At 50.8% G+C, this 25263-nt stretch overlaps 1 protein-coding gene across 3 annotated transcripts in view; it reads right to left on the reverse strand.

Annotated features, from left to right (window-relative positions):
* Positions 1–25263, reverse strand: part of OPA3 (outer mitochondrial membrane lipid metabolism regulator OPA3) — a 60382-nt gene that overhangs the window by 21312 nt on the left and 13807 nt on the right. The window contains exons 1-2 of one of the 3 annotated variants that reach the window (XM_074023910.1): positions 8107–8216; positions 6104–7180 (exon numbers count right to left, since the gene is read on the reverse strand). The exons of 1 other annotated variant lie outside the window; for it this stretch is intronic. In XM_074023910.1, the coding sequence (XP_073880011.1) occupies positions 6783–7163 (381 nt within the window). In that variant the 5' untranslated portion in view covers positions 7164–7180; positions 8107–8216 and the 3' untranslated portion in view covers positions 6104–6782. Of the gene's footprint in view, positions 1–6103; positions 7181–8106; positions 8217–25263 lie in introns of those variants that run through there. One more of the 3 variants, XM_065534618.2, reaches the window with a different exon arrangement.

Here is a 25263-nt window from a genome sequence, read left to right on the forward strand (position 1 = left end):
GAGCGCCTGGGTTCTTTATTTACAAAGACAGGTAGCAAGGGCCCCCTTGATTTGGCCCGAAGGCCTTGGTGGTCAGTGAGCCACTGCTCTATTCTGACAGCCAGAACCTCTTGCTGTTCCAGGAACAGGCCAACGCCACATCTGTCCTAGGACTTTCACAGATACTCACAGCCCTCTGTATCCTTCCATCTGAAGCGCTGCCTCCTCCCTGCCCACCTGTCCAGATCAGCAGTGCCCATGAGTCCGGAACTCCTCCCCTGCCTCTATTCCTCTCAGTGCTCATCACCCCATGCTGGATTAGATCTTTCCCTTTTTTTTTTTTTTTTTTGAGATGGAGTCTCATTCTTGTTGCCCAGGCTGGAGTGCAACGGTGCAATCTTGGCTCACTGCAACCTCCGCCTCCCGGGTTCAAGCGATTCTCCTGCCTCAGCCTCCTGAGTAGCTGGGATTACAGGCATGCGCCACCACGCCCTACTAATTTTGTATTTTTAGTAAAGACAGGGTTTGTCCATGTTGGTCAGGCTGGTCTCGAACTCCCGACCTCAGGTGATCGGCCTGCCTTGGCCTCCCAAAGAGCTGGGATTACAGGCATGAGCCACCGTGCCCGGCCACTCTTTTCTTCTTTATTGCCGTTCTCTGGCACTAGAATGTCAGCTCCAGTGAGGGCCTCTGCTTACTCCCAACTGGTTCCCAGCTACTAGAACGGAGCCTGGCGCAGTCGATCCTCAATACACTCAGAGATGCCATGCTTCTCCTCTCTCTGTCCACACCGACTCCAGCTACAAGCCATTGCCACTGGGGACCCAAGCCCGCCACTCAGGAACACAGCGAATGGCCCAAGAGTGGCTCCGTGGGCCAACAGATCAGGTTGGGGCTTATGTAAAGCCCATTTTCTCCTGGGGTGGCTCTCAGCCATCTTTCCCCGCTCCAGGCAAGGGCATGCCCTACAGAGAAACCAACAAGGGGGACAGCACAGCCTACCAGGAGATGGGAGAGGCACAGCCCTCAGGGCACCTCCCAGGGTTTTGTGAGCTGGGATGAATGGTTTTATAGTCCTCAGTCACTCTGGAGAGGGGAGTCTGCATTCAGCCCAGCCCCTGCTTCCTAAACAACTATGGGGTGGGGCAGGGAACACTGGAAAATAAATGTATGTGTGAGCATCTGTAAGTAAGACTGGGTGAGGGCAGGGCTGGGGCTGCCTCTGTCACCGCTGTGACCCCAGCACGGGGTGGGGCAGAGAGTGGGTAACTCAGTGAGTTTTTTTTTTTTACGGGAGATGCTCCACCAAGGACACTGGGTCCATGCCCAGGTGCAGCACCACCTCAGTGAGTTTTTCGAGTGAAAGAATAAAGGATATTTTTTCCTAAGGTTGACATGGACTTTATTTATTTATTTATTTATTTAGAGATGGAGTCTCGCTCTGTTGCCCAGGCTGGAGTACAGTGGCATGATCTCGGCTCACTGCAACCTTGGCCTCCCGGGTTCAAGTGGTTCTCCTGCCTCAGCCTCCTGAGTAGCTGGGACTACAGGTGCACGCCACCATGCCTGGCTAATTTTTGGATTTTTAGTAGAGACGAGGTTTCACCATGATGGTCAAGCTGGTCTTGAACTCCTGACCTCAGGTGATCCACCCGCCTTGGCCTCCCAAAGTGTTGGGATTACAGGCGTGAGCCACCGCGCCCAGCCCCAAGGACTTTTTAAATATGAAAAAAGAATGCATCAACTTGAAGACAATCAGCTTCATTTACAAATTTATTCTAACCCCTCTCCCCACATTGCAAGGTATACACAATTTTAGCTAGTAGAACACACGAGCAGTGAACCATCCTCTGGCCTCCTGCATTTTGAGAGGACATTCTTTCCATTTCCACACACCCCGGCCACCCCTGGCACCGCAGTGGGGGAAGTAGATGGCCCTGCTGCCCATGAGGACTGGCCGCCTGTCAGGGCAGGGCAGGACTGAGTACGAAGTCTCTGAGATGGGAGAGCAGCACTCCATCTGGGTCAGGATGGCGCTGGGGTCAGGAATTGGAGCTCCTGCCTGTCTTCACATTCCCACCTCTGTCTTTGTGTGTGTGTGTGTGTGTGTGTGTGTGTGTGTGTGTGTGTGTGTGTGGGACAGAGTCTCACTCTGTCACCCAGGCTAGAGTGCAGTGGCATGATCTCAGCTCACTGCAACCTCTGCCTCCTGGGTTCAAGCAATTCTCGTGCCTCAGCCTCCCGAGTAGCTGGGATTCAGGAATGTGCCACGACACTCGGCTAATTTTTGTAGTTTTAGTATAGACGGGGTTTCGCCATATTGGCCAGACTGGTCTCGATCTCCTAACATCATGTGATTCGTCCACCTCGGCCTCTCAAAGTGCTGGGATGAGAGGCATGAGCCACCATGCGCGGCCTGGGTCACTCCCAGTTTTAAACATAGCCCCACTCAGGACCCACTCGATCAGTTCCCTCTGCTCCAAGTTCTCCCCCTCTTCCAGAAGGAACTGAAATGTTGTTTCAGGCCAGGCACAGTGGCTCACACCTGTAATCCCAGCACTTTGGGAGGCCGAGGCGGGTGGATTACCTGAGGTGAGGAGTTCAAGACCAGCCTGGGCAACCTGGTGAAACCCCATCTCCACTAAAATACAAAAATTAGCCAGGCGTGGGTGGTGGGCGCATGTAATCCCAGCTACTCCGGAGGCTGAGGCAGGAGAACTGGTTGAGCCTGGCAGGTGGAAGCTGCAGTGAGCCGAGATCGCAGCACTGCGCTCCAGCCTGGGTGACAGAGCTAGACTCTGTCTCCAAAAAAAAAGAAAAGAATAGAAAAGAACAGAACAGAACAGAAAAGCTGTTTCAGAACCTGTTTCCTGGCTTTCTATTTGGGCAGATCTTGGTCCGGGCCATATTTACCTCCTTAGAGAAGGGAGGTGAGGACGGAAGTGGGGGAAAGCCCGGCCCTCCCACTTTCACCTGCAGCTTCCCGAGAGCAGGCCCAGGTGGAATGGTCGCCCGTGTACACAATGCTATGATCTCAGGTGTGATCCGGGGCTGCTCTGAGAGGGGATAGAGAGGGTCTCCCATTGTCAACGCCACCTCTGGGACGGCCTGGGCCTCTGTGTAGAGATTGCCACCCCCCCAGCCTCTGCTCAGCCATCGCCTCTCCCTCCTCACTCTGCAGTCAGGGTAATACAAGCCCCTCACTCTGCCCCTACTACTTCACCGCCCTGGGCAGTCAGCCCCTCATTGGCTGTGGCATCTCTGGCAAGTCCCTTTGCTTACCCTTGGCCTTAGTTTCCCCACCTCATAGGGTGACTCTTGGGCCTCTCCCCATCAGAACCCTTCCCATCAGAGCTTATGTTAATAAGCTCTGTGCCCATTGTGGAGATCCACATGATGGTTCTCAGATACAGCCTCAGGATGCCTCCATCACCTTGCGGCTCCTCTAATTAGCAGACAGCTACAGTCGGAAGGGCAGACTGCAGGCTAGTGGGACCCACCCGCCCCGTGCTTCAGTGGCGGATCCGGGAAGAGAAACCCAGTAGCAAAGGGGGGTTCCTAGACTGTTCCTCTCAGCTAGCGGGAAGGCTAAATGGCCCGCAGGGTTGGCGGGAGTCCCAGGGTACTTTTTATCTAAGAAAAGGTCTCGCTCTCTCATCCAGGCTGGAGTAAAGTGGCAGGATCACAGCTCACTGCAGCCTCAACCTCCAGGGCTCGCGTGATCCTCCTGCCTCAGCCTCCCAAGTAGCTGGGACTACAGGCATGCACCACTGCATCTGGCTAATATTTTTATTTTATTTTTGTAGAGATGGGTTCTTACCGTGTTGCCCAGGCTGGTCTTCAGCTCCTGGGCTCAAAGAGTTCCCTCCTGCCTTGGTCTCCCAAAGTGCTGAGATTACAGGTGTGAGCCACTGCACCTGGACGCCAGCATACTCTTGGGGTGAGGAGGAGTATGGGCTGAATGGCTTGAATGGTGGGCCCCCAACAGACATGTCCACATACTAACCCCCAGGACCTGTACTTATGACAGTTTATTTGAAAAAGTGTTTTTTTAGATGTAATTAAGGGTCTTGAGGTGGGATCACTCTGAACTCAAGATGGGCCCTAAGGCCGGGCGCGGTGGCTCAAGCCTGTAATCCCAGCACTTTGGGAGGCCGAGCCGGGCGGATCACGAGATCATGAGATCGAGACCATCCTGGCTAACACTGTGAAACCCCGTCTCTACTAAAAAAATACAAAAAAACTAGTCGGGCGTGGTGGCGGGCGCCTGTAGTCCCAGCTACTCCGGAGGCTGAGGCAGGAGAATGGCATAAACCCCGGAGGCGGAGTTTGCAGTGAGCCAAGATCGCGCCACTGCACTCTAGCCTGGGCGACAGAGCAAGACTCCGCCTCAAAAAAAAAAAAAAAAAAAAAAAAAGGTGGGCCCTAAATACAATGACAGGTGTTCTGGTGAGTGACAAAAAAGAAGAGGGAAAAGGCCATGTGAAGCTGGAGGCCGAGCCAAGGAAGGCCTGGAATCACCAGGAGCTGGAAGAGGGAGCGTGTCCCTGTCAGCACCTTGGTTTCAGACTTCTGGACTCCAGAACTGTGTGAATTAAATTCCTGTTAGACTGAAGCCATCAAGTTCACCACCCACTGGTGACCTGTTATGGCAGCCCCAGGAAATTAATCAAGGAGTTAAGGCCAACTGGTGGCCTAATTGGTAGGATGGGGGTGGGACTGGGGGCTATGGAGGCAGGAGGGTACCGCTACATGAAGACGGGCTGTCGGGTCAGTCCAGAGCTCCGAGGAAAGAAAGCAAGAACACACAGATTAGGAGACGCGGATGGAAGATGAAGGATGTGACAACTGAATTCATGGGCTTGGATTCGATTGGGAACCTGAAAAATGCTGAGCAAGGTGGGGAAGGCAAGAAAGGACATGCCACACAGTACAAGCTCCAGGGACTCTGAGGACAGGAAAATAGGGGGCTGAGGCAGAAGGACAGGCTGGATTAGCCCTAGTTAGGATCAAATTTCCCACCATGGAAAGAGGGTTGGAGGACATTCACAGAAAAGATCCTGTAGCGCCATTCTAGTGGGTCGTGCCACAGACTCAAGGATGAGAGTGTTCTGTTGGAATAGTTCACTTGGGGCCTCAAGGGAAGGTACAATGATTCCACGGATTGACTGCAGGCCAGGACCTTTTGTGTTTGTTTGTTTGTTTTGAGACAGAGTTTCGCTCTTGTTGCCCAGGCTGGAGTGCAATGGCACGATCTCGGCTCACCGCAACCTCCGCCTCCTAGGTTCAAGCAATTCTTCTGCCTCAGCCTCCCGAGTAACCGAGATAACAGGCATGCGCCACCACGCCTGGCTAATTTCGTATTTTTTAGTAGAGACGGAGTTTGTCATGTTGGTCAGGCTGGTCTCGAACTCCTGACCTCAGGTGATCCACCCATCTCGGCCTCCCAAAATGCTGGGATTACAGGCGTGAGCTACCGCGCCCAGCCAGGTTTTTTGTTTTTTTTTTTTTAAAGATGGAGTTTTGCTTGTTGCCTGGGCTGGAGTGCAATTGTGCAATCTCGGTTCCCTACAACCTCTGCCTCCCGGGTTCAAGCAATTCTCCTGTCTCAGCCTTCCAAGTAGCCGGGATTACAGATACATGCCACCATGCCCGGCTAATTTTTGTATTTTTAGTAGAGACGGGGTTTCATCATATTGGTCAGGCTGGTCTCAAACTCCCAACATCAAGTGACCCGCCCATCTCGGACTTCCAAACTGCTGGGATTACAGGCGTGAGCCACCATGCCCGGCCAGGATTTTTTTTTTTTTTTTTTGAGACACGGTCTCACTCTGTCACCGAGGCTGGAATACAGCGGTACAATCTCGGCTCACTGCAACCTCCACCTTCCAAGTTCAAGCAATTCTCCTGTCTCAGCCTCCCAAGTAGCTGGGATTACAGGCACCCACCACCACGCCTAGTTAACTTTTGGTTTTGAGATGGTGTCTTGCTCTGTCGCCCAGGCTAGAGTGTAATGGTACCATCTTGGCTCACTGCAATCTCCACCTCGTGGGTTCAAGCAATTCTCCTGCCTCAGCCTCCCGAGTAGCTGGGATTACAAGCGCACCCTATCACACCCAGCTAATTTTTGTATTTTTAGTAAAGATGGGGTTTCACCATGTGGCCAGGCTGGTCTGGAACTCCTGACCTCAAGTGATCTGGCCGCCTCAGCCTCCCCAGGTGCTGGGATTACAGGTATAAGCCATGGCTCCCAGCCACACCTTTGTTTTTTCTCCTAAAGACAGCAGTGATGCTCAACTAGAGCTGACCTTAGAAGGTGAGGGGGAGAAAAGACCACTGCAACACACTGCATTTCCTTACAGAGGTCTGTACCCATTGACAAAGAGAAGAGGGTGTTCCAGTGTAACAGATGAGTGTCCCGGTAAAGGTTAACACTGATCAGGTAAACCGGGGTGGGGTGGGGGGGAGCGGTAACAATAACACATTGATTCAGCTCAAGACCAGGTTCCGTTTTTTTCATTTGCCAGAGTGCCCGCGGTGTCCTGCTGGCTGGGACTTTGCAGGTCGTCCTGGTTTGGAGTCGGGGCTAGGGGGTGAAGGATGATGGAGAGGGCTATGTTGCAACACTTCACCTGCTGGTCCCAGTGGCAGGTAACTGCTGCTCTTATCAGCAGGGGTAACCAAATGCCAAGTTGCACCAAGATCCTGGTGGTTTCCACTGGGCCAGCACAGGCAGGGGTGGCCTGGGAAGAAGGCCACGTTAGGTACACAGGCCATGTCCAAATTCAGGGTCCAGCAAGCTCCTATTTCTTGGACGCAGACACTGCCTGGGACGCGGACTGGCCGGGGTTGCAGAGCTGGGCGCGCACCTCTTGCAGCTCTGTGCGCAGTTCCTCTAGGGCGCCCTGTGGCGGCGCCGCCTGCACCTGCGCCTGCAGCGCTTCCAGCGCCAGCGCCAGGTGGCCCACCTCGTCCCGCAGCGCGTTCCAGGCGGCGCGCTGCTCTTCCTCCTTGTGGCGCTGCTGCGCCTGGTGGCGCCAGTACTCCAGCACCAGGCAGCCGCCGCCCACGATGAAGATGGTGGCTTCGCCCAGCAGCTCCGCGCCCAGCTCGGCTGCCGCCTCCTCGTTCAGCGGCTTGATGACCGTGCCTCGGAAGCCCATGATGCGCATCTTGGTCCGCATCTCCACCCAGTGGTACACTGCGGGGGAAGAGAGGGGTCAGGCTGCGCTCTGGGAGCCCCCTGCAAGCCCCACCCCTCTCACCCAGGGAATGCAGTCACCTAGCCTGGGTAACCCAGGGGTCTTTTAAAAGACCAGAATATTCTAGCGAGCAGCCAGGGATGAGAAACACTGAGGCCGGGCGCGGTGGCTCAAGCCTGTAATCCTAGCACTTTGGGAGGCCGAGACGGGCGGATCACGAGGTCAGGAGATCGAGACCATCCTGGCTAACACGGTGAAACCCCGTCTCTACTAAAAAAATACAAGAAAATTAGCCGGGCGAGGTGGCAGGCGCCTGTAGTCCCAGCTACTCGGGAGGCTGAGGCAGGAGAATGGCGTGAACCCGGGGGGGCGGAGCTTGCAGTGAGCCGAGATCGCGCCACTGCACTCCAGCCTGGGGCACAGAGCAAGACTCCGTCTCAAAAAAAAAAAAAAAAAAAAAAAAGAAAGAGAAACACTGCCCCAGAAGGGAGGTCCTCAGACTTGAGGGGCCACGCCCCAAGAGGGACACCAGGGACTTCCACAGCGCAAAGTTCATGGACAGTGTAAAGGTCCAGTTGCCAGATGCTTAGCTCCCTGTGTTCCTCCCTTAAGCCACCGCCAGCCAGGCTGTCCTGCCCTGGCACTGTCGCCCCACCCACTTCCCAGGAGAAAGACCAGCCCCCTTTCTTGCCTTATTTTCCCAAAGTGCAAAGTTGGGGCTGCAGGTGGGTGGGGGGGATGGGGGCTCCTGGCTCCAAAGGGCAGCTTAAGGTGGCAATCGATGCTAAGTGCCTCTGAACACTTAGATACACTTGTAATAATCAATCAATTTTGCAAGTTTGATGGCTCCAATCCTAGAATTTCATCAGCCCTGAAGGTGCAGCTAAGAGCTGCAGCTCTTCACAGTGAGGTTTTGGACACATACCTTGGTGGGAGCTCAAGAGGTGAGTGGTGTTGCTGGAACAAAAACTCCTTCCTTGCCTAGCTGCTTCTTTATGAAGGAAGATTCTCAGCACTTGAGTCTTTAAAACCAGTGCAGAACTGATGCTGCACCCTGACTCACTCCTGCAACAATTAATATTCATCCAAGGCACATGAAACCACAGAGGGAACCCTTGTCTGGTGCTTTTGCAGACTCATTTGCAACATCTTCTTTTACTTCAAAGGTTTAGTAATTATTCATGAAAATGTATAAAAGATGAACTCTTTTGTTGTTGTTGTTTTAGAGATGGAGTCTCACTCTGATGCCATGCTGGAGTGCAGTGGCACAGTCTTGGCTCACTGCAACCTCTGCCTCCCGTGTTCAAGCAATTTCCCTGCCTCAGCCTCCTGAGTAGCTGGGACTACAGGCGTGCACTACCATGCCTGGCTAATTTTTTGTATTTTCAGTACAGAAGGGGTTTCACCATGGCCAGGCTGGTCTCGATCGTCTGACCTTGTGATCCACTCACCTTGGCCTCTCAAAGTGCTGGGATTACAGACATGAGCCACTGCTCCCAGCCAAAAAATGAACATTTTAAAGTAACTGTGCACTATTAATAATTTCAAAATTAACTCAATCCAGAAGAAAACAATTTAGCATTTAGAACCTTATGGTCACAGGAAATTAACATGTAAATTTCTGTATGTATTTTGGTTGCCGACATATAAATTAGATGGAATTCTGTGGGTATGTGGACTGTAAATACAAAAGTACACGAATGAAAAGAAACCATGTGAAATTTCTGACTGAAAAAGAAGAGCTTGTTTTTATTTTTATTATTTTCGAGACGGGGTCTTGTTTTGTCACCCAGGCTGGAGTGTAGTGGCGCAATCGTGGCTCACTGCAGCCTCGACCTTCCAGGCTCAAGTGATCCTCCCACCACCTCAGTCCCTTGAGTAGCTGGGACTACAGGTATGTCTGGCTAAAATTTTTTTTTTTTTTTTTTTTTTTCTGAGACGGAGTCTCGCTCTGTCATCCAGGCTGGAGTGCAGTGGCGTGATCTCAGCTCACTGCAAGCTCTGCCTCCCGGGTTCACGCCATTTTCCTGCCTCAGCCTCCCGAGTAGTTGGGACTATAGGCGCCCGCTACCATGCCTGGATAATTTTTTTGTACTTTTAATAGAGACGGGGTTTCACCATGTTATCCAGGATGGTCTCGATCTCCTGACCTCGTGATCCGCCCACCTCAGCCTCCCAAAGTGTTGGTTGGGATTACAGGCATGAGCCACTGCGCCCAGCCATTTTTGTATTTTTTTTAAAATAGAGATGGGGGTTATCAGTATGTTGCCCAGGCTGGTCTCGAACTCCTAGGCTCAAGCAATCTGGCTGCCTCAGCCTCCCAAAGTGCTGGGATTGCAGGTGTGAGCTACTATGCCTGAGAGAGAGAGAGAGATATATATATCTCCTTAAACCAGACATTGGTAGGCATCAAATCATTATTATTGTATGTAATTTGCGATAAATATGAAGGGAAGGGATGCACCAGCCGTCTGGACATGTCAATATCATAACACACCAGAACCAGAAATTCCATCCTTCACAACTACTTAAGGTTATGAAAAAAGTTTTACTTGTCAACTTGAAAATGCACTAGAGGGCACACAATTTTTTTTTTTCTTTTTCTGAGACAGGATCTCGCTCTGTTGCCCAGGCTGGAGTGCTATGGCAATCTCGGCTCACTGCAACCTCCACCTCCCAGGTTCAAGTCATCCTCCCACCTCAGCCTCCTGAGTAGCTGGGACTACAGGCGCATGCCACCATGCCTGGCTAATTTTATTTTTTTGGGTAGAGATGGGCTCTTGCCATATTCCATCATATTTATTTATGTATTTAACAGATGGGATCTCACTCTGTGGTCCAGGATGGAAGGCAGTGGCTCTATCACAGTTCACTGCAACCTCAAACACCTAGACTCAAGCAATCCTCCCACCTCAGCCTCTGGAGCAGCTGGAACTACAGATGCCGTACCATGCCTGGCTGTTTTCAAATTTTTTTTTTTTTTTTTTTTTTAAGAGATGGGGTCTTGCTATGTTGCCAAAGCTGGTCTTGAACTCCTGGGCTCAAGCAATCATCCTGCCTCAGCCTCCCAAAGTACTGGGACGACAGGAGAGAGCCACTGTGCCCAGCCACTACACATCTTTCATCTTCAAAGGGGTGGGGCGGCAGGAAGGCGTGGGGGCGCTCTGCTGGAGCTGGAGGGAAGACCTGAGGCATGAGCCCAGGGCCCGAGCAGTCACTGTCACTGTCACTGTCAGCTGCTGCAGTTACTGTTACAGCTGACTGTGGCTTAGGCCCTGGGCTTGTGGGTTCCTGGAATCCAGGCTGTGGAGACCCTCCCACACTGAGGTCTTAGGGTCAGGCTGACCTGGGGTCCCCCTAGGGCTCTGCCACCTGCTCTCTGGTCAATGACAGCCTGCCCCGAGCCCCCCTCTGTAACACAGGAAGGACAGCATCATCCTGACAATAACACTCGCCAGCCCTGGTGGTGGCCCAGAGCTGCGCCCGTAACTGTCACTGCCTCCTTCATGCCAGGGACACCTAGCACAGTGGCCAGAGAGCGGTGAGGGCTGAGGCCTCCTCTGGCCTTCCTAGGTGGGGTTCCCAGTGTGCAACTGCAAGTGTCTCAGCATAGACCACGCATGGGGATTTGGGCCAGCAGGTGGGTCTGGGTGTGCCAATGGGAGTGGGCACGTACCCAGGCCACAGGAAATCAAATCAAAGAGGGTGTGTGTGTGTATGCGCGCAGGCATGGGCTTTCAGGGCTCTTAGAGTGGGGGCTGACGGCATTCTCTCTCGGGTCAGCGGTCAGATGTGGGCTTCAGGAAACAAGGCCCAGGTGGGAATGAATCACAACAGGGCTGTGATTCTAGAAGTGATAGCTGTGAGGGGCCGGGACAGAGTAAGCTGGAGGACTCACCAGACTTGCGGGGGTCAACAGGTTCCAGATGTCTCCTAGACCCCTCACACTCAGCGTGTCCAAACCTGAACCCAGCTCCCGGCCCCACACCTGTCCCCCAGCTAGAGACCGGGGCCTCATCCCAGCTGTTCCCCTCCTCCCACGGCCTCTCAGCTGCGTGTTGGGTCCATTCTGCATCTTGAACATCTCTCACAGTGGATTCCCTTCTGCTGTCCTGGTCCAGGATCCATCCCAGCTCTGACCAACGTTCCCCTCCCTGACCTGAATAGGAGGAATGCAGCCTGTCTATCCACTTCCGAGTGCCTATCACAACCAGGAATAGTGGATATCCAGTTACTTGTCTAAAATCAGTCTCCCCACTGTCCTGTAAGCCTCACAAGGGTGGGGCGCAGAGCTGTCACGGTCACTGCTGTGTCCCCAGCACTGCCCAGTGCCAAGCCAGGCACACGCATGATGCTCATTAGATCTAAGCTTAACACATAAGTGGGTCCCACCTCCAGCCTCCTTCCCATCTGCCGGCCCCAGCCTCACCCTCTCTCTGCAATTGTGCTCCACGCAGCAATCAGAAGGAACTGGTGAGAAGAAAAGAACAAACTGGCCAGGCACGGTAGCTCAGGCCTTTAATCCCAGCACTTTGGGAGGCCGAGACAGGTGGATCATGAGGTCAGGAGTTCAAGACTAGCCTGGCCAACATGGTGAAACCCCATCTCTACTAAAAATACAAAAAATTAGCGGGGCGTGGTGGGAGGCCCCTGTAATCCCAGCTACTCGGGAGGCTGAGGCAGGAGAATCGCTGGAACCCGGGAGGCGGAGGTTGCAGTGAGCCAAGACCACGCCACTGCACTCCAGCCTGGGCAACAAGAGCAAGACTCTGTCTCCAAAAAAAAAAAAAAAAGGCCGGGCGCGGTGGCTCAAGCCTGTAATCCCAGCACTTTGGGAGGCCGAGGCGGGCGGATCACGAGGTCAGGAGATCGAGACCATCCTGGCTAACACGGTGAAACCCCGTCTCTACTAAAAATACAAAAAGAAATTAGCCGGGCGCGGTGGCGGGCGCCTGTAGTCCCAGCTACTCGGGAGGCTGAGGCAGGAGAATGGCGTGAACCCGGGAGGCGGAGCTTGCAGTGAGCCGAGATCGCGCCACTGCACTCCAGTCTGGGCGACAGAGCGAGACTCCGTCTCAAAAAAAAACAAAAAAAAAACAAAAAACAAAAAAAAAAAAAAAAAAAATTAAAAAGAAAAAAGAAAGAAAAGAAAAAACCTACCATTCCCCGTCGCTCCCCACCCCCAATCCCCGCCGCAAATAAAAGTAACACATTGCAAGAAAACAAAGTACTCAAACTATAAAACGTAGTCAAAGTTCCCTCCTTAGAGGAACCCTCAACTACTGCAGTCGCCAGCCTGTTTTCCCCTAGCGCCATCTCCTGGACAGCCCGTAGTAGGCACACCTCACTCATTTCTGAGCTCTTCAACTGGAGGTTTGTTCAGATCTAAACCATTGTTAGAGGCCGGGCGCGGTGGCTCAAGCCTGTAATCCCAGCACTTTGGGAGGCCGAGGCGGGCGGATCACGAGGTCAGGAGATCGAGACCATCCTGGCTAACACAATGAAACCCCGTCTCCACTAAAAATACAAAAAAATTAGCCGGGCGTGGTGGCGGCGCCTGTAGTCCCAGCTACTCGGGAGGCTGAGGCAGGAGAATGGCGGGAACCCAGGAGGCGGAGCTTGCAGTGAGCCGAGATCGCGCCACTGCACTCCAGCCTGGGCGACAGAGCGAGACTCCGCCTCAAAAAAAAAAATAAAATAAAATAAAAAAAATAAAAATAAACCATTGTTAGCTACTCATAATCCAGCGCCACTATGAAAGGTGAGCACTCTTTCCCCACACGACCTGCCCTTCCTCCACTCCCCCATTTCTACAGGGGATTTGTGTGCATTTTTATTATTCTATGTTCCGTTTTTTTTTCAGACGGAGTCTCGCTTTGTCCCCAAGGTTGAAGTGCAGGGGCATGATCTCGGCTATACGGTGCAGTGGCCATGGAAACACTCTCCAATGTGGTATGACTAAGGCAGAGAGGAGACCCTCTTGAGTGCTGCTTCATGAGACTTCAGTGCTTTTTTTTTTGATAGAGTTTTGCTCTTGTTGCCCAGGTTGGAGGGCAGTGGCTTGATCTTGGCTCACTGCAACCTCTGCCTCCCGGGTTCGAGTGATTCTCCTGCCTGAACCTCCCAAGTAGCTGGGATTACAGGCGCCGGCCACCCTGCCCAACTAACTTTTGTATTTTTAGTAGAGACAGGATTTCTCCATGTTGGCCAGGCTGGTCTTGAACTCCTGACCTCAAGTGATCTGCCCACCTCGGCCTCCCAAAGTACTGGGACTACAGGTGTGAGCCACCATGTCTGGCCTGACTCCAACTTCATGAGAGATCTTAACCTATAATTTTCCTTTTCTGTAATGGCTTCGTCAAGCTTTGATATCACTATTCTATTGGACCCATAAAACGAATAAGTCAGTGGTCCTACTTTCTCTATTACTTAAAAGAACTTGGACAATGGTATCCTTCCCTCTCCTTCCCCTTCCCCTTCCCATCCCCCTCCCCCTCCCCTTCCCTTCCCCCTTCCCTTCTCTTCCCTTTCCTTTCCTCTTTCTTTCTTTTTTTTTTTGAGATTGAGTCTCACCATGCTGTCCCAGGTGGACTGCAGTGGCGCGACCTCAGCTCACTGCAACCTCTACCTCCCAGGTTCAAGCGATTCTCTCACCTCAGCCTCCCATGTAGCTCGGACTACAGATGCACACCACCACACCTGGCTAATTTTTGTATTTTTTGGTTTCACCACGTTGACCAGGCTGGTCTTGAATTCGTGACCTCATGTGATCCACCCGCCTCGGCCTCCCAAAGTGCTGGGATTACAGGCGTGAGCCACCGCAGCTGGCCTCCTCTATTTCTCTTTTCCTGTCCTTTCCCAATTCTTCTTTTAGATCGCAGCTGAACTGTCCCTTCCTCCAGGAAGCCCTCCCTGAACCACAGGCTGGGTCAGACACATTCTCAAGGTTCTCAAAGCTCCCTGGGCTTAACACGAGACCAGCCTTAATAAATGGCAGCAAGAACTTTGGAGTCACACAGACCTGGACTCAAATCCTGGTTCTGTCACTTTCTGGATATGCAAGTTGAGCCTTGGTGTTTCCTCATCAAAACTAGGGGTCAAAATACTCAACTGGCAGGAATGGGAGAATGGCAATGACAGAGTAAGGGAGAAAATGCTCAGTTTGTAAATGTTAATCTAATATCCTCTTCCTGACTCCTATTAGGAATTTTATTCCTGGAAGTACGTCCTACCCACTGGTCTGAATCTACTCTTGGGTTACATAGAATCGTTTTCCGTCTCCTCCCTGAACTCTCCCTCCAGACTCACTCCCTTTCATCTGTCTTCCATAACAGAGAATCCCAACTCAGATGTCCCCTCCTCCAGGAAGCCTTCCCTGACCTCCAGACCCCTGGGCTTCTCCATCTGAGCTCTGACTACTCTGGGTCCTTACTGCATGGTGACAAGTCTGTCTCTCCAACTGGACTGTAAGGCTGATGCAGGCAGGGCCTGAGCCTAACTCGGTCACTGCACTGTCCCCAGCCCCAGCTAGGCACAGAGCAGGCACTTAATGAAAAAGCTGATCTGTGGAGGTGCCCAGGAGGTGGTCATGGACAATGGGTATGGCTCCCTGTCTCTGGCTCCCCATCCCCCTTCTCTCTCTCCTGATGCTTTTGGTGTTATCTGTCCCCTCGAGAATGTGGCACTGTGCATCACCCCTCCTCCTGGAGATGTGTGCTTCTCTTGGCTCCAGGCCCCCTCCACCCGTCTGTCTCTGATATGGACCCTTTCCTCGGCCTCAGTGGCTGGCATTTCTCAGGGTACCATTTCCCAAGCCCTCTTCTTACTCGACTGTCACATCCACTTCCCGGGGCGACTCAGAACTTCAGGACCCAAACTCCTGTGCTCAGATCTCTCTCAGCCCGGGAGCTCCAGGTCACAGGCACTTCAGATACTCTAGGTCACAACACAATGGCTGACCAGGCCCAGGGAGGAGATTTCCCAGAGAAAGGAGGGATATCTTAACCCACGGAGTCAAGTAAAGTAACATACTTGGCCACAGTTAACTATTGTTCAAGATTTTTCTGAGCATGAAACTGCAGGTGGCTGGAATGCAACCCTTTCCTCAGGAAATGTGCTGCTAAGACAAAACAGCTCCCTCCATGGTGGGGGACTGGGGCTCAGGAGCTTATGGACAAATAGGACAGGCTGGACGCAGTGGCTCATGCCTGTAATCCCAGCAGTTTGGGAGGCCGAGGTGGGTGGATCACCTGAGATCAGGAGTTCGAGATCAGCCTGACCAACATGGAAAAACCCCGTCTCTACTAAAAACACAAAATTAGCTGGGCGTGGTGGCGCATGCCTGTAATCCCAGCTACTCGGGAGGCTGAGGCAGGAGAATCACTTGAACCCAGGAGGCAGAGACTGCAGTGAGCCAAGATCATGCCACTGCACTCTAGCCTGGGCAGCAAGAGCAAAACTCCATCTCAAAAAAGAAAAGACAAAGTGCCTCCCCCACTATTGGGAACAAGTCTGCACACGATGGCTGCTTCCTCATAAAACGAAGGGAAGGCATTCCTCATAGGGGCCACTACTCTCCTGCAAGTGATGGTGAAGAGTCGTCATAAGGACACAGTAGTGACTGCTAGAGTCCACAGTGGCAAGAGGGCCATGATGAACATGCTGGCTACTGAGAGGCTAAATCCCGTGGAACCAGTAACCGGAACAGTTTACCAGTGAGGAGAGGGAGGTTATTTAATGTGGGAGAGGGAGAGGAAAAACATTAAATCTTTATCTTCCATATAAGGAAGTCAGCTGATAATAAAAGATGGGGAAGATAGGCCGGGTGCCATGGCTCACACCTGTAATCCCAGCACTTTGGGAGGCTGAGGTGGGTGGATCACCTGAGGTCAGGAGTTCACGACCAGCCTGACCAATAAGGTGAAACCCCATCTCTACTAAAAATACAAAAATTAGCTGGGTGTGGTGGCAGGTGCCTGTAATCCCAGCTACCCTGGAGGCTGAGGCAAGAGAATCGCTTGAACCCAGGAGGCGGAGGTTGCAGTGAGCTGAGATCGCACCACTGCCCTCCAACCTGAGTGACAGGGCAAGACTCCGTCTCAAAAAAAAAAAAAAGGAAATATGATAAATACCAAAAAAATAGCCTAAAGAGTTACAGTGGCTACCTGGGGGAAGCAGAAATTGAGGTAGAAAAGGAGGTGGCTGGGTTTTCTTCTATCATAAATCATACAACTATCAGACTGTTTAGCCTAAGTACATACAGTCCCTGACTTATGATGGTTCAACTTGCAGTTTTTCAACTTTATGAGGGTGTGAAAGCAATAAGCATTCAGTAGAAACCATACTCCAGGCCTGGCGCAGTGGCTCACGCCTGTAATCCCAACACTTTGGGAGGCTGAGGTGGACAGATCACCTGAGGTCAGGAGTTTGAGATCAGCCGGGTGAAACCCTGTCTCTACTAAAAATAAAAAAATTAGCTGGGTGTGATGGCGCACGCCTGTAATCTCAGCCACTTGGGAAGCTGAGGCAGGAGAATTGCTTGAACTTGGGAGGCAGAGGTTGCAGTGAGCTGCGATCACGCCACTGCCCAGCCTGGTCGACAGACTGAGACTCAGTCTCAAAAAAAAAAATAAATAAATAAATAAAAGAAATGACACCTAAATGAACATGCGTTTCTGGAGAAGATCCTGGAACAGGCAGAAAAGGACACCAGTGGAAACACTGCTGAGATAGGAATGAGGCCTGCAGGCTTTATACCAGTGTTCATTTCCTGGGTCGCCTCATTGCACTGTGGTTATGTAAAATGTTATCATCCGGAGACTCTGGGTGAAAGGTATGTGGGAACTCTCTGTACTATTATTGTAACTTTTCTCTGAGTCTAAAATTAATTCAAAGTAGAAAAAAACGAAAACAGAAACAGCCCCCAGGTGGCTCGACTGTGAGGAAATGGACCTTCTCACCCATTTGCTGGGGTAAGTGTAAATCCGTGCACACCCTGGAGTCAGTCATTCTGCTTCTGGGCATTTATGCCAGGTTCACCTATCCAGGTGCGAAAGGCCTTGCTGGGCTCCTTAATCCTGCAGCACAGTGGATGATAACAATTAAAAAGCCAAGACAGACCCTCCGACACTATAATCTCATAAATTCCAGCATTTCTGTCAGCAATGGAACTAGAGTAAGGAAGTCTGGCTTTCTGTTTTTGTTTTGAGACAGGGTTTTACTCTGTCACTCAGACTGAAGTACAGTGGCAAGATCATGGCTCACTGCAGCCTGGAATCCCAGGGATCAAGCAATCCTCCTGCCTCAGCCTCCCAAGTAGCTGGGACTACAGGCAAGAACCAGCATGCCTGGCGAATTTTTTTTTTGAGACAGAGCTTCTTGTTGCCCTGGCCGGAGTGCAGTGGCGTGATCTTGGCTCACTGCAACCTCCACCCCCCGGATTCAAGTGATTCTCCTGCCTCAGCCTCCCGAGTAGCTGAGATTACAGGCGCACGCCACTATGCCCAGCTAATTTTTGTACTTTTAGTAGAGATGGGGTTTCACCATGTTGGACAGGCTGGTCTCAAACTCCTGACGTCATGATCTACCTGCCTTGGTCTCCCAAAGTGCTGAGATTATAGGCATGAGCTACTGTGCCTGGTCTTTTATTTTATTTTATTTTTAAATAGAGACGAGGTTTCGTCATGTTGCCCAGGCTGGTCTTGAACTCCTGAGCTCAAGCGATCCGCCTGCCTTGGGCTCCCAAAGTGCTGGGATTACCAGTGTGCGCCACTGTGCCTGGCCAAAACAGATAATTAAAACTTTTTTCAAAAAAATCAAACAAGCCACCTTGGCCCCCAGGATTCCACAGGTTAAGCCTCTACCTCTGCACCTCTGCTGCTCCCTTCTCAAGACCCAATAAAACAGCAGTCTTAGGTGGAAAGACAGCAGAAGTCACAAGAACAAAGGGAAGCTGGCTGGCGGGGAGGCGAGGGGGGTGGTAATGTGACTAGGCAGAAGGGGAGGGAATCAATGATGCAAGCCTTGAGGCGGGAGCAGATGGCTGAGAGGTAACTGAGCCAGCAGGGAGGCTGCTGAGACCTAGGCACTCATGGAAGGGGGCAGGTAGGGGGAGGAAGGGGAGAGGGGGAAAGAGCGGTGGCAAGAAGCAGAAGGAATTGGAGACTAGGACCACACGTGCCAGGTGGCTGAGGGTGGGGTGAAGCCCAGAATCCCTCCTTGACTGGGGGTGAAACAGGAGGACTCCGAGAACAGCCCAGGGGGCAAGTGCCACACTGCAAACAAGCCTGTTCCTCTGGCATGGGGCTGGTGGGCAATGTAGGCGTCGAGAGCCCACTCAGCCTTGGCCTTGAACTCCAGTGACCCTGCCAGGTGTTGCTGGGGACAAAACCACACCTGCCACTGAGGTCCAGATAGGGGCTCTGCTTAGCTGTGAGCCTGGCCATGGGGTGATGAGGATGGGAAAGATCTGGGTCAAAGACATCCTAATGGCTTCCAGACCCCTGCTCCTCTGTCTCCCTCCAAAGCCACTTAAAAATACACCAACCAGTTCTTTTTTAAGAGTTTGCATTGTTCCCTGCTGTCTTTGAAGTTCCACCTACATTTTACTTTCTCTATAAAGTTTTATCCTAATGTGACTTTTAATGCTCAATATCCTGTCATATGTCTCTGAAACAAAAATGTATCTATAAATTAAAACCAAAAATTTCATTCTTTGTGATTTTAGTTAAAACTTTTCTCTGCTGGGCACAGTGGCTCATGCCTGTAATCCCAGCACTTTGGGAGACCAAGGCGGGCGGATCATGAGGTCAAGAGATTGAGACCATCCTGGCTAACATGGTGAAACCCTGTCTCTACTAAAAATACAGAAACAAAAAATTAGCTGGGCGTGGTGACGCACACCTGTAGTCCCAGCTACTCGGGAGGCTGAGGTAGGAGAATTGCTTGAACCTGGGAGGCGGAGGTTGCAGTGAGCCGAGAGAGTGCCACTGCACTCCAGCCTGGTGACAGAGCAAGACTCTGTCTCAAAAAAAAAAAAAAAAAAAAAAAACAACCAAAAAAAAAAACAAAGAAAAAAAAACAAAACAGCCGGGCACCGTGGCTTACGTCTGTAATCCCACCACTTTGGGAGGCCAAGGCGGGCGGATCATGAGGTCAGGAGATCGAGACCATTCTGGCTAACACAGTGAAATTCCATCTCTACTAAAAACACAAAAAATTAGCTGGGCGTGGTGGCGGGTGCTTGTAATCCCAGCTACTCGGGAAGCTGAGGCAGGAGAATGGCGTGAACCCGGGAGGTGGCGCTTGCAGTGAGCCCAGATGGCACCACTGCACTCCAGCCTGGGTGACAGAGCAAGACTCTGTCTTAAGAAAAAAAAGGCCGGGCGCGGTGGCTCAAGCCTGTAATCCCAGCACTTTGGGAGGCCGAGACGGGCGGATCACGAGGTCAGGAGATCGAGACCATCCTGGCTAACACAGTGAAACCCCGTCTCTACTAAAAAATACAAAAAACTAGCCGGGCGAGGTGGCGGGCGCCTGTAGTCCCAGCTACTCAGGAGGCTGAGGCAGGAGAATGGCGTAAATCCGGGAGGCGGAGCTTGCAGTGAGCCGAGATCCGGCCACTGCACTCCAGCCTGGGCGACAGAGCGAGACTCCGCCTCAAAAAAAAAAAAAAAAAAAAAAAAAAAAACAACTTTTCTCTTGGATTGCATTATCATGCAATTGCTATTAGTATACCACTGACTGAAACAGCATGCATTACATAATTTGTTTAGTGGCTGGGCGCCGTGGCTCATGCCTATAATCCCAGCACTTTGGGAGGCCAAGGCGGATGGATCACCTGAGGTCAGGAGTTCGAGACCAGCCTGGCCAACATGGTGAAACCCCGTCTCTATTACAAACACAGAAATTAACCAGGCATGGTGGCATGCCCCTGTAATCCCAGCTACTCGGGAGGCTGAGGCAGGAGAATCGTTTGAACCTGGGAGGCAGAGGTTGCAGTGAGCTGAGATCATGCCACTGCACTCCAGCCTGGGCAACAGAGTGAGACTAACTTTTGTATTTAGTCTAATTACGGCTAATTTTTGAAACTCTAGTAGAAACGGGGTTTCACCATATTGGTCAGGCTGGTTTTGAACTCCTGACCTTAGGTGATCCACCTGTCTCACCTCCCAAAGGCTGGGATTACAGCCATGAGCCACCGTGCTCGGCCACAAAAAGATTTTTAAATTAGCTATACATGGTGGTGCATGCCTGTGTCCCCAGCTACTCGGAAGACTGAGATAGGAGGATTACTTGAGCCCCCAGGTTCAAGGCTGCAGTGAACCATGATCCTGCCACTCTACTCCAGCCTGGGTGACAGAGTGACACGTGGTCTTAAACAAATCAATCAATCAATCAAATCTGACAAATACATACAAGAAAATAAAATTATAGAATATGTCACTGATGACCACAGATGAAATCTTTAGGAAAATATTAGCAAACAAATGCCAGCAACATATAAAAAAGATAATACAGCATAATCAAGTGGGGTTTCTGCAGGAATATAAGATTGGTTTAATATTCTTTTTTTTAATTATTTTTTTTTTGAGACGGAGTCTTGCTCTGTCGCCCAGGCTGGAGTGCAAAGGCACGATCTCAGCTCACTGCAACCTCTGCTGCCAGGGTTCAAGTGATTCCCCTCCCTCAGCCTTCCGAGTATCTGGGATTACAGGCGCAGACCACTGTGCCCCATTAATTTTTGTATTTTTAGTAGAGTCAGGGCTTTGCCATGTTGGCCAGGCTGGTCTCTAACTCCCGACCTCAGATGATATACCCGCCTTGGCCTCCCAATGTGCTGGGATTACAGGGGTGAGCCACCACTCCCTTAGGTGATCCACCTGCCTGATTTAATATTCTTTAAAAAATCAATTATTTTTAACTGATCGTAGTAATAGAATTGTGGTTGCCAGCCTCCAAGATGCCCTCCTCCCCAACAATCCCCTGTATCCTGGTGTTTACGGCCCTGTATTCTCCCTTCCCACATGTACCAGGGTTGGTCTGTATGACCAACAGAATATAGTGGAAGTAATATGTCACTTCCAAAATTTTATGAAGACACTGCCTCTTTAGTCTTGGTCACTTTCATTCTTATTCAAGTGAATCAACCTTCTTGGAAGTAGATCCTCCAGCCCTGGGCAAGACTTCGGGTCCACAGACTCCTAGCCAGGGCCACCCAACGAAGCCGTTCCTAAATTCCTGATTCTCAAGAACTGTATGACATAATACATGTTTATTTATTATCACATGGAAAAGTACTCAATAGCACCATTCACCAAAGAAAAGCAAGTAAGTTACCATTTTATACCAAACAGAATGGCTAAAATTAAACTGTGAAAATATTAAATATTGCAAGGATATGGGGCAACTGGAACCACATGGCAAAACTCTTTGGTAGTTTCCTATAAATTTGTTGTTGTTGTTGTTGTTGTTTTCGTTTTTTTGAGACAGAGTCTTGCTCTGTCGCTGGAGTGCAGTTGCGGGATCTTAGCTCACTGCAACCTCTGTCTCCCGGGTTCAGGAGATTCTTTTGCCTCAGCCGCCTGAGTAGCTGGGATTACAGGCACCCGCCACCACATCCAGCTGTTTGTATTTTCAGTAGAGACGGGTTTCACCATGTTGGCCAGGCTGGTCTTGAACTCCTGACCTTGGGTGATCCGCCTGTCTCAGCCTCCCAAAGTGCTGGATTACAAGTGTGAGCTGCCATGCCCAGCCAGTTTCTTATAAAATTAAATATACCCTTACCATACAACCCAGAAATTTTACTCCTAGATAATTACTGGGAGAATATCATTTCTACCAAGAGAAATGAAAACATCCATATAAAGGCTTGTACACAAATGTTCATAGCACCTTTATTTGCAATAACTTGGAAACAACCCAAATGTCCATCATTAGGACAGTTATCAAACAAAGCATGGCATATTCATATACTGGAATAAAATAAACGAATACACTTTTTTTAAGAGTAGCAAACAAAATAAACTGGCCAGGCGTGGTGGCTCACACTTGTATCCCAGCATTTTGGGAGGCCAAGTGGTGAGGATCACCTGGGCCCATGAGTTCAAGACCACTATCAGCAACTTGTGAGGTCCATCTCTACAAAAAATAAAATAAAGGAGCCAGGCATGGTGGCATGTGCCTGTGGTCCCAGCTACTTGGGAGGCTGAGGTAAGAGGATTGCTTGAGCCCAGGAGGTTGAGGCTGCAGTGAGCCATGTTTGTGCCCCTGCCCTACAGCCTGGGTGACAGGGGTAGACTATGTGTCAAAAAAAAAAAAAAAAAAAAAAAAGAAGAAGAAGAAGAAATGAACTACTGATACATGCAGCAAGAAGTATCTCAAAAGTATCAAATGAACAAAAGCTAAACATAAATTTCCATTTACATCAAGTTGAACAACAGGCAGAACTAAACAATAAGGAGAGAAGTCAGGGAGACAGAGCAGGGGAGGAGGGACCTTTTTAGAGTGATGATGATGTTTTACATCTTGGGTACTAGTTACATGGGTATACGCATTTACCAATACTCATTGAACTGTAGCCTTTAGATTGTATAGATACTGTATCTTAACAAAGAATATACCAAAAAATCAAGTGCCGATAATTAAACATAAGAGGAGGAGTTTGGGAGCCAGTGGGATGTGACTTCTTATCCTGTGTTGCTTCAGGGAACCTGTTTCTCTCACTTTGAGAGATTTCCTCACTCATAAAACCAGGATGGTCATAAACTCCCTAATAAGGTGGTTAAGATCATTTGCTGAGATAATGGAAAGCATTTTAAATAAAAGCTGTTATCATCAGTCAATAAATTATTATTCAGGGTAAACATAGCTTCAAGCCAGTCTGCCGTGGCTGCCCTTTCCCAGATGTGATCCAGCCAGATGATGATGATGATGACGATGATGATTATTATTATTGTGAGACACGGTCTCACTCTATCACCCAAGCTGGGGTGCAGTGGTGGGATCTCAGCCCACTACAACCTCAGCCTCCAGAGGTCAAGTGATCCTCCAGTTTCAGCCTCCCAAAATGCTGGAATTACAGGTGTTTGCCACTGCACCTGGCAATCCAGTCAGTTTATTTATGTATTTTATTATTTATTTATTTATTTATTTATTGAGACAGAGTCTTGCTGTGTCACCTAGGCTGGAGTGCAGTGGCGCGATCTCGGCTCACTGCAACCTCCGCCTCCTGGTGTCAAGCCATCCTCCTACCTCAGCCTCCCGAGTAGCTGGAATTACAGGCGTGCCCCACCACACCTGGCTAATTTTTGTATTTTTAGTAGAGATGGGGTTTCACCATGTTGGTCAGGCTGGTCTCAAACTCCTGACCTCAGGTGACCCGCCCACCTCGGCCTTCCAAATTGCTAGGATTACAGGCGTGAGCCACTGTGCCCCACCCAATCCAGCCAGTTTTAAGCTTGCCCTAACAGTGCTCCAAGTTTTAACAGAATTGTGCAGGCCACAATAGCCGGGCAGTGCTTCCTCCCACAGACCTGGCTTGATCTTTCCATTATAGCAACTGAGACTGCAGTTAATGCACAGTGCTCCAGTTACCAGAGGGGCACGACTGGTTCTATCTGCCCAGAATCTTGGGGGATCGTATCTCCCCAACTTTTGGTTCAAGGGATTCAGGAGGAGGTAACCCCACTCCTGAGTCTGGCCAATTAAGGCACTGCTTTCCCTGGGTCACAGAGACTGTGCCGGGATGGGGATGTGACGCAGGGTGGGCCACTCGATTCAGCCTGGGAATTCGGCGGGAAATTCCGGTTGAAGCACCCCTCTGTACCCTGGGGTCACTGGGCAGGTAACTAATACCCTCAAATGTGCCCCATGAGAGCAGGGATCTTTGTTCTGTTGACTACTGAGTCATGCCTCTCAGAACAGTTCCTGGCACACAGCAGGCACTAAATAAAGATTTGTTGAGTGAATGAATTACTCAGCCTCCTAATGGACTGAACCATAGCCACACCCCAGAAAATGATCCCCACCTCTACTCTCCTCCCAGGCCTGGAGAGACCAGCTCAACTTGGTATAGAGGACACTCAGGAGTTTCTAGAAGCAATTAACAGAGAGGTTAGGGCCGCGTGCTGTGCCTCACGCCTGTAATCCCAGCACCTTGGGAGGCCAAGGCAGGCAGATTACTTCAGGTCAGGAATTCAAGACCTCCCTGGCCAACATGGTGAAACCCTGTCTCTACTAAAAATACAAAAATTAGCTGGGCGTGGTGGCGGGTGCCTGTAGTCGCAGCTACTCAGAAGGCTGAGGCAGGAGAATTGCTTGAACCCAGGAGGCAGAGGTTGTAGTGAGCCGAGAGAGCGCCACTGCACTCCAGCCTGGGCGACAGAGTGAGACTCCGTCACAAAACAAACAAAAAAGATTTCAGAACAACTTTAGTGTTTCTGATTACCAGTGCTACTTTATATTATTCTCTACTGTCTTAGTAATTCCATCCTCCCCACCTCCATTAGAGTTTAGAAGCTGATACTCACCAGGGCAACCTCCCATACACCAAGGGGCGGGAGGTGACTCGGCTGTGGTAAGCTGGCAGTGAGGGGAGTTTCCTAGGGGCTTCTGGAAAAGGATTTTCCTCCTTGAGGCGCTATCCTCACTTACCTGACCACCCGCCCCTCCATACACACACGCACAGACTTCCTCCCTTAGGAAACATAAAGCCACAATGCCTGGAGCCGCAGCAGCCCTACTGAGGCCATGAGGACTGCCTGAGCACCAACACGGCAGAGACAGAGTCCTCAGGTTCCTAATGACACCACTGAGCCACCAAACCAACCATGAAGAGGCCTTCCTCAGGGCTTACTGAAAAGTCAGCAAAAAACACCATTTTGATTTAAGGTTTGATTGACATTTACTGGCTGGGTTCTTTTTTGTTTTTTTGGTTTTTTTTTTGAGACAGAGTCTTGCTCTGTCGCCCGGGCTGGAGTGCAGTGGCCGGATCTCAGCTCACTGCAAGCTCCGCCTCCTGGGGTTACGCCTCAGCTTCCCGAGTAGCTGGGACTACAGGCGCCCGCCACCTCGCCCGGCTAGT

Source organism: Macaca fascicularis, chromosome 19 (genome assembly GCF_037993035.2).
Source record: "Macaca fascicularis isolate 582-1 chromosome 19, T2T-MFA8v1.1".
Taxonomy (NCBI): domain Eukaryota; kingdom Metazoa; phylum Chordata; class Mammalia; order Primates; family Cercopithecidae; genus Macaca; species Macaca fascicularis.